This window comes from Arvicanthis niloticus, chromosome 24 (genome assembly GCF_011762505.2).
Source record: "Arvicanthis niloticus isolate mArvNil1 chromosome 24, mArvNil1.pat.X, whole genome shotgun sequence".
In the NCBI taxonomy this organism is placed as follows: domain Eukaryota; kingdom Metazoa; phylum Chordata; class Mammalia; order Rodentia; family Muridae; genus Arvicanthis; species Arvicanthis niloticus.
The window spans coordinates 38,286,303-38,295,532 of NC_133432.1; the positions used below are offsets into that span (position 1 = coordinate 38,286,303).

Below are 9,230 nucleotides of genomic sequence, written 5' to 3' on the forward strand. Positions count from 1 at the left end.
TTATGTATGTCTCCTACTGTGCACGGATGCTGTATTTCTGTCTATGCCTCCATAGATACCAAGACATGGGTCTTCACACCTTCTGAGCAGGAAACACAGCTACAATGATCAAGCCACAGAGGTTTGATCTGCCCCCTCATAGCCGCAGCCTCACCCAGCACTGTGACTGACCATTCACTAGCTTCCTACGCACAAGAATTGAGGCCATGGACATGGAAAGGAAGGAAGGGAGGGACATAGGATGGGGCTAGGGTGGAGACTTAAATTTATATCTCTGTCTGGGGCTGGATGCCACCACCGTCATGAACACTGGTGGATACAGCAAGCTGGGCAGTGCAATTGAAGAGGTTCCCAGAGGTAGGAGAAAGAGAATCACTTCATCCTCCTCCATGGGTTCTTCTGTTCTGTTTGGAGTTTTGGGGGGTTGGGGAGATGAGACAAAACTATACAGGAGATACCACTGTATGGACAGGACTGTGGAATGGTGGTGCCTACAGCATGGGGGGGAGGGGCTGGGTCCTGGATCCTGGACTGAGAAAGGGCATCACCTGAGTATCCCCCAGAAAACCTGTTTGGCGGCCAGGTATCACTCCAGCCATAGATGCCTTGTTATATAGACTCCAGTTACATTGGCATAAGAACTCTAACACTGCTACATATGCAGCTGGAGCCATGGGTCCTCCCATGTGTACTCCTTGGTTGGTGGTTTAGTCCCTGGGAGCTCTGGGGAATCTGGTTGGTTGATATTGTTCTTCCTATGGAGTTGCAAACCTCTTCAGCTTCTTCAGTCCTTCTCCTAACTCCTCCATTGGGGACCCTATGCTCAGTCCAATGATTGGCTGCGAGCATCCACCTCTGTATTTGTCAGGCTCTGGCAGAGCCTCTCAGAAGACAGCTATATCAGGCTCCAGCAAGCACTTCTTGGCATCAGCAATAGTATCTGGGTTTGGTGGCTGCATATGGGCTGGGGCAGTCTCTGGATGGCCTTTCCTTCAATCTCTGCTTCACCTGTGAAGGTTCGATGCCCCAGCATAGGGGAAGTCTAGGGCGGTGAGGCAGAAATGGGTGGGCGGGGTGAGGGAGCACCCTCATAGAAGCGGGGGGAGGGGGGAGGGATGGGATAGAGGGTTTGCTGAGGGGAAACCGGGAAGGGGGATAACATTTGAAATAAAAATAAGTAACCGATAAAAAATAAATTTTAAAAAAAGAAAAAAGTTTCAAAATTAAAAAATAAAAAAAGAATTCTAACTCTGTCATGTGGTGGTAGGAGAGTTCTTAAGTTGTCTATACCTCTGTCCTGGAGGGATCCAGAATTCATCTGTATTCTACTAGGGCAGTTGGGACGCTGGGACTGCTACAAACAAAGACTTTTCTTCCTGATCTTGGCTTTGCTGGTGGCCACAGTTCTATGGGCTCTCATTCTGAGCACCCTATTGTCCAATGGTGAGTGATGGATTTTTATGGGTACATGTATGGGTCTGAGGGTGTGCCACGGGTGTACAAGTACCCACAGTGGGCAGACGGCATCAGATCCCCTACAGCTGGAGTTAGAGAGAGCTGTGAGCCATTGCATGTGGGTGCGGGTGCTAAGAAGCAAACTCAGGATCTCTGGAACAGCAGCTCAGAACCATTGTTTCAGCCCACCGGAGTGATCCCTTTACAGGGACAAGTTATGCTGACTGAAAGCACAAACTTGCTTCCTATGCGGTGCACCACATGGGATCCTGGAAGTCGATGAGTGTAAACCATGGTCCCCATGGATCGCGACCCCTTTTGGGGTTGAATGGCCCTTTCATAGGGTTTGCCTTAAGACATCAGAAAACATGGATTACAAGATATGAATTACATGTTATCAATGGAAATTCAAAACAGCAGAAAAATTAAATTTATAACATAACAACGAAAATAATTTTATGGTTGAAGGTCATCACAGCATGAACTATATTAAAGGGTCACAGTATTAGGAAGGTTGAGGAGCAAGGGTGCTTGGCACTGTGTATGTCTCCTGTCCGTACCCGGGTGATGTGTTCCTGGCCTATGCCTCCGTGACTAGCAACACACGTGTCCTCACACACTCTGAGCAGCCAGAGGCTTCACAACTCCTGATTGCATCTCTCTGCAGCCTCCAGCCAGCTCAGGGTGCTGCTCAGTCACCAGGACCTGCTGAGGACAAACGGTGCGTGAGGAGCTGCAAAGCAGGGCGACTGCGCACCCTTGCGGTGGGAGGAGGAACTGCCAGGGAGGAGGGATTGGGTAGTGAATAGCAGAGACCCCTGCAATAGGGTTGACTGGTTTAGAAAAGGGTGTCCCCTGACCTAGTGTATGTGTATGGTGGGGTCATTCCAGCCTCAGAGCAGAAGGTGATGCTGAGTTCCCTGAAGGATGATGTCGGAGCCTGCAGGAATTGCTGTAAGAAACACGGGTTGGTGGAAATTTGAAAGCTGAGGGGCTGGGAGATGGGGCAGGTGGGTTGGGAGAAGAAAGTGGAGGCGAGCCTGGCTGTCGCCCTATCCTCACATAGGCTCCGTGACGAAAGCGCAGTTGCAAACCACACTCGCGGAGTTTAAGGACACACAGGCAAAGTTGATGGAGCAGGCGAGCATTCTTAAAGAACTGCAAGAGCGTGGTGAGAGCCGAACACAATCCCCTGGCCTGTGATTTTCACCCCTAATCATAGCCACACTGCTTCTAGGTAGCACAGTCCTGAACCCTCGGGTCCCTGGTGACTGAACCCAGGGCTTCACATGCTAGGTAGGCTTTCCACACCTGAGCCATGCCCAGGCCCTCAGCGAAAGATTCTAAGCAGGTTCTCTACCTTTGAGTCACTCTCCCAGACCCTTGCTGGGGGATTCTAGGCAGGTGCTCTAATACCAAACTTATTACCAGTGCTCATTTTACATTTTATTTTGAGATAGGGTCTCACTAAGATGCCAAGGATGATCTTAACCTCTCTGTGTAGTCCAAGCTGGCTTTGACCTTACAATACTCCTCTGCCTCAGCCTTCTGGAGAAACTGAAACCACCACATTGAGACTGATGTTATTCTTGACGGTGATAACATGGACATATATTTTGACCTATACATAAGTTCCTGTCTTAACCTCAACTATAAATGTCCACTGTTCTGACCTTGTAGTGACCCAGGACTTGGCTAAAGCAAGCAGAGACCGTGAGAACATCCGCAGTGAGCTGTTCCAGGCACTGGAAGCTGTCAAGCACCAGAACAGTGAGCCAGGGAGGAGACTGGGGTGGGGGATGGGTGGACCCAGCTGAGGGTTTTCAAGGCTTCTTTTTCCACCAGACAAACCCTTGTTTCTCTGGAACCCAACAACATCCGTCGCATCCAATGGCTCCCATCCCATGACACTCTATCTCTCTGACCCTCTCCACCCAACAGGCTCCTGTGAGCAGTGCCCACCATCATGGCTACCCTTCCAAGGCTCCTGCTACTATTTCTCTGAGACACAGGCCATATGGAATGCAGCACAAAGCTACTGTGGAGGCCAAGGTGCCCATCTGGTGATTGTCAGAGACCTGAATGAGCAGGTGCTCAGCTGGGACTTGGAAAAGGAGAAGCTGGGTTTGCCTGAGCTGGTGTGGCCCAGGATGTTTGGAATACCTGGCCAGCTGATGTGTCCACTCCCTTCCAGGGCTTCCTGAGTCGGCATACACGTGGCCGGGGCTACTGGTTAGGTCTGAAGGCAGTTCGTCACCTCAACAAGATTCAAGGCTACCAGTGGGTAGATGGAGTCCCACTTACCTTCAGGTAAGGAGAAGGCCCCCGGAGAAATTTGAAAAGAAGGTTGAGTTAGACCCTAGGGAAAATGCTTTTGGACATCTAAAGACTAAACTCCTGGGAGAGGATTGTTGTTGATGCTTTTGGTGGGCTTGTACACACAGTGCATATGTCACTGTGCATGCCCATGCACACTCATACGAAAGGCTAGAGGAAAACTCTGGGTAGTCTAGTCTATCATTCCTTACCTTATTCTATTAAGACAGGCTCCCTCAGTGAACCTGGATCTAGGATGACTAACAGCCAGAAAACCTCAGAGGCTCTCCTGTCTCCAAACCCTACCCTGCTTGGGTTACAAACACATGCACAACCATACACAGCTTTGTATGTGACTACTTGGGATTTGAACTCAGGTCTTTTATGTTTATACAGCAAGCATTCTTTTCCACTGAGAAATATCCTCAACCCCTGAACTAACCTTTTTAAGAGTGGATACGCTAGACCCTAGGAATTAACTAAGGGTTAAATTCTGGGTCCTTACAAATGTACACTGCAGATAGAAACTCAGTTTAGACATTCAGTGTCTACAGCAGAGCCAAGCAACAAGCAAGCAAGGCCTAGTAAAGGAAGGCTTGACCCTAGGTTTATCCTCAGTCCCAGTAACACTCTCACTGAACCACCGCAGCCACTGGAACTCTGGAGAGCCCAATGATTCCAGAGGGCGTGAGGACTGTGTCATGATGCTGCACTCGGGGCTGTGGAATGATGCACCATGTACCAATGAGAGAGATGGCTGGATCTGTGAGAAGAGGAGCAGTTGCTGACTGTGCCCAGCTTCCCAGTACCATGCCCATTGCCTCAGGGTGAATCAGAAGTGTGGCTCCTACTCCTTGAGCCCACTACCGGGGCTACTTTTTTTCTAATACACCATTAATAAGATCCACTCAGACTGACCACTGCATGCTTTAGAGGCCCCAGCTCTAACTCATAAGACAGCCTAAACCTTCCATCTAACCAGTCAGTCTCAAAATCACTGCTCTAAAACCCATATCATCTATCTGATCTGCTGGCTGTTTCCCAGACAGTGTTGGAGCTGTTCCATCTTCCTGCATCCCCCTATTTCACCTCTCTGACTTGGAGCTATCTTCATACAGAGAGAGAGCATCAATAAATGTTTGAAAAAATACATGTAGCCTCTGGATCTATACTGGAAAAGAATGATCTCTGTATCCCACAAAAAAACATACTTTGTAATTTACTTTCCAGGAAGAACCAAAACTGGGCTGGCAACAGCAATACTTGATCAAATGGCCTCTGTCTTTTATCTCTGATATAACTGATGACTGCACCTCATCCCATTGGCGGAAGCTCAGTTTTATACCCTGACGTGACAGCTAATCGGCACAAAGAAGGAGGAGGATTAAAAAATATGGGCCCCTATCAGGCTAATTACCTTTGATATTAAAAAAGCTTTTCAAAATTCTCATCTCTTCATTATACAATATTTAAATCATACACCCCCAATTTTAAGAGTCAACCTTAACTGCCACTGTGAAATCGGGACAGTGGCCAGTTTGGTTTTTTCCAGCTGGGGAGATCATTGGGCATGACCGTCAGGGTATCTTTCCAATGGGCATATCTAAAAGACCCCAAACTTCATTGATGGTTACATTTGTGTAACTCTAAGATGTAGAAAAGAGGCTTTTTTCTAGTCCCTGGACAGAGATGTGAAGGAGAAATGAAGGAAACGTTCTTAGCACTAAAAGCCTGAAGCGGGGGATCAGGGAAGACCAGAACAGAGGTAACTTTTTAAGTGTCCAAATCAAAGTCCATTAGAATAGTTTAATAGGCTCACAAAAGCCTCCATCTACTGGGCCCACTGTTGCTTTGCTTTGGCTTCTAAGGGTGGCCTCCAGAGTGCTGAGCCTTGGGTCTGCTTTCAAATGCTGTGATGTTGGTTGCAGTGGCTAGAGTCATAGTTTGAGATCCCTCTTAGGTGGCTTCTAGAGAAGGAGTGAAGAAATTTAAGCATCACTTGGTTTTTTTAAGTTAAAACAATAGTGGACCTGTCTGTCTGGGTTCCAGATCAGTATTCACTACAGTGTTAAATTGAGCCAGGGTCTAAAGTCTCTTATATCTTGGCAGCATTTTCCTTATGAAGAAGGTAGTCTTAGTCATAGATTGTCTAAATAACATCTCACATGTGTTTATGTCTAATGCCTGGGGAGTGCAACCTCCTGGACTATGACAGAAACACCAGCCATTTCAGTCTTTGGTTGTTCTTTTCTGTTAGGTATTTAAGACCATGTAGTTGGATAAAATTCACTGCTTTTATTTAACTGCCATGGTCGGTTAAGATCTTATCCTTAAGAGTCACTGGGACTTGAAAGAACCTCAAGGTTTATCTACGCTTCATTTTTTTTTCAGCTGTTACATCTATGTGAAGACAAGTCAGAGGCCTGGCTTGACCATGGATACACTTGGAAACATAATTTTCTGTGTGCTCACCCTCCTCTTTATAGACTGGACAGTGGTTAGAGTCACTTGTAGAGTCTCCATGGCCTCCATGAACAAGAGTTACAGAACATTTTGAGGGATATCCTAGCCCTGGGACCTAGATGACTTTGGAGGGTGAGGTGAACAATAGTCTCCCTTTTAATCATTCTGATCATATCAGTGTAGCCTTCTAGTATGGCTACTGAACACTCAGTAGGTCAGTTACCAGTCTGGTACTTTTAATTACTGTGTAACACTCAGATAAAGCTTGGGAAAAAAACAAACACTTTTAGTTCCATTGATCTAAGCAAAGTTCAATGTATTGAACTTAGACATCAATGTACTGAACTTTAACCTTGGAAAATCTAATATCACACATAGCATGTCTAAGTCTCATCTTTTACATACCTTAAATAATTTTCTCAGACCTTGATAACCCAAATAAACTTTCTAGTTTATTTTTTATATTATGAAACATAGTAACAGTAACAAATTCAGCATCTGTTGTGAGAATTTGGAAGGGAAGCAATGTCTAGTCTGTCCTTTCCTTACAAAGTCCGAATGATAAATCAAAGTTTGAGTCACTGAAGTTCATCCAAGAGCACCAATGAGTTCTCTGGACTCACTTATGGGAACCAATGAGTTTGTTGGAATTATTCATTAGCATAGATAAGGGGTTACTGACAGTTGGCTACGAAACCCAAAATCAGCCCCTCTGGAAAGGCTTCATCCAGCATGGATGATGGCTTGTCCATAGATCCATAAGCTTATGGTGAGTTGGTAAAATGAGCCTATCCCCCAAGGAACCAAGTCCCTGTGAGATCCACACATCTCAAAGATTAAATGCAGACAGTTATTTCTTTTCTTAAAATAAATAAATAAATAAATAAATAAATAAGCACCAGGTTAGAAAAATACAATACATGTGGCCTATGAACATGGACCCCAAAAAGCAAAGCAAAGAAACAGAGAAAGAATACAGTGACCTTGGCACCATTTTACCCAGCCTAAGCACAGCAAGAGGTGAGATCAGATAGATCTGTGAACACTAGACATAGGGAGCCTCTGAGCAGACTGGAGGTCTCTTGCAAATGAAGTAACTGATTGCATCAGTATTTTCTTGGACCATCCCTCATTGCCAAGAGACTTTTGGATCTTTATTGACCCTATTGAATGTCAGTCACCCAAGATCCACAAGACTACAACAGGGATGGAATGCACCCTCCCCAATGGAATGGATCAGAATACTGTTGTAAATGGATATGAAATTCTGAACATGTCCAAAATTGTTGGAAAAGAAAATCTCAGGGTCTCACAAAGGAACAAATAAACAAAGTATGATGGTTTGTATATACTCGTCTCAAGGAGTGGCACCATTAGAAGGTGTGGCCCTGTTCGAGTAGATGTGGCCTTTTGGGAATAGGCAAGGCATTATGGGTGTGGGCTTTAAGACCATTATCCTAGCTGCCTGGAAGTCAGTATTCTGCCAACAGCCATCAGTTGGAGATGTAGAACTCTCAATTCTGCCTATACTATGCCTGCCTAGATGCTGCCATATTCCCACCTTGATGATAATGGACTGAACCTCTGAACCTGTAAGCCAACCCCAATTAAATGTTGTCCTTTATAAGACTTGCCTTGGTCATGGTATGTGTTCATAGCAGTAAAACCCTAACTAAAACAGAAGTTGGCATCAGGAGTAGGGTATTGCTGTGATAGGCCTGACTATGGTTTAGTCTCGAAGAATGTGGATTTGGGGACTTTGGATTTGGAAAGCAGTGGAATGCTTTAAGTGGGGGTATTCTAGTAAGAATATGAAAAACTTTGTTGCTGAGATTTGATTTGAACTGTGGAGACCTAGTGCAAAAGGGCCCAGTGGAGAAGAAATTCAGTATGTGGCCTAGAGACTTGTTTTATTGTATTTTGGTGAAGACTGTGGCTGCTTTTTGCCCTTGTCTGAAGAGTCTACCTGAGTCTAAGGCAAAGAGACTCATGTTAATTGCATTGACAAAGGAAGTCTCAAAAATAACCAAACAAACAAACCTTTTCTCTGCTTAACTCTCATGAAGAGCATTTTGAACAAGTGTAGCAAGCTTAGAAAGGAAAAATATAAAATATATGGTTCCAGTATTAAATAAAGAAACACCAGGAAGTGAAATGGAGCTGAATCTTATGTTCTAGGAGATAACAGACTAAGGGATTTGGGAGTAAGATCCCATCCAGCTAAGGTTAGATCCAGGCATGGTGGTATACACCAGAAGATAAAGCCAAACATATCTCTGAGTTCAAGGCTAGCCTGGAACAAAGCAGGTTCTAGGTGAAGAAGTGATTAAATCCAGGCATGGTGGTACATGCCTTTAATCCCAGCATTACAGGAGACAGAGCCATGCAGATCTCTGAGTTCAAAGTCAATCTACAGAACAAGTACCAGGAAAGCCAAGCTTGGGCAGTGAGGGAGGTGGAAATCAGAAAGCTGGTAATAGAATAGGGGGAACCATGTTCCAGCCCCATCAAACAGCAGAACACGGCAGCTTCAGCCATGTGGTTCTGGCTTTAGAGTGAAAAATAGAAGGGGACTACTGGGACAACGGATGCTGGTTAGTTGGCAGAAATTAAGAAGAGACCAGCATCACTGAGGTGATATATTCTGGGAAGTGTTTTCTGAGAGGACAAAGAAGCTGCATTCCAGAGATAGCCAAGGTTTACCTCACGCTGCAGCCATACTTGGTAATGTTTAAGAATCACCCAGGTGGTACTGATTTTAAAGGCATGAAGGGGTCATGAGGAGCAACTGAAGCTTGACCCTGTGAGAGGCCAGGGAAGGCCATTGGTTAAAGTACAGCCTCAGCTGTAGCTGGCAACCCAGGACTGAAGGGGTCATGCAAAGGACTTGAGGCTTGGCACCATGAAGAGAGACTATGAGAGGCTATTGGTGAAGCCTAGTTGCAGTGGAAGAGCCCAGCATATTGGAGATGCCAGTACTATGGAATTATCACTAA

At 45.6% G+C, this 9,230-nt stretch overlaps 1 protein-coding gene across 2 annotated transcripts; it reads left to right on the forward strand.

Moving 5' to 3' along the window:
• Positions 1-229: 229 nt before the first annotated feature.
• Positions 230-5,215, forward strand: Clec4g (C-type lectin domain family 4 member G). Of its 2 annotated transcripts, XM_076923768.1 has the most exons (10): positions 230-357; positions 1,333-1,443; positions 2,123-2,176; positions 2,347-2,409; positions 2,522-2,626; positions 3,136-3,225; positions 3,397-3,545; positions 3,650-3,765; positions 4,421-4,598; positions 5,002-5,215. In XM_076923768.1, the coding sequence occupies exons 1-9, from the start codon at positions 303-305 to the stop codon at positions 4,557-4,559; spliced, it is 882 nt and encodes a 293-aa protein (XP_076779883.1). In that variant the 5' UTR covers positions 230-302; the 3' UTR covers positions 4,560-4,598; positions 5,002-5,215. The 2 variants fall into 2 exon arrangements, with proteins under 2 accessions (XP_076779883.1, XP_076779882.1); XM_076923767.1 differs by lacking the exon at positions 5,002-5,215 and having other exon boundaries at positions 4,421-4,921.
• Positions 5,216-9,230: the final 4,015 nt, after the last annotated feature.

Excerpts from the sequence above, each read along its gene's own strand:
- Clec4g (XM_076923768.1), top strand. The coding sequence starts at position 303 with ATGAACACTGGTGGATACAGCAAGCTGGGCAGTGCAATTGAAGAGGTT. Across the intron at positions 2,627-3,135 it reads TAAAGAACTGCAAGAGCGTG|TGACCCAGGACTTGGCTAAA; the intron begins GTGAGAGCCGAA and ends CTGACCTTGTAG. Across the intron at positions 3,226-3,396 it reads AGCTGTCAAGCACCAGAACA|GCTCCTGTGAGCAGTGCCCA; the intron begins GTGAGCCAGGGA and ends TCCACCCAACAG.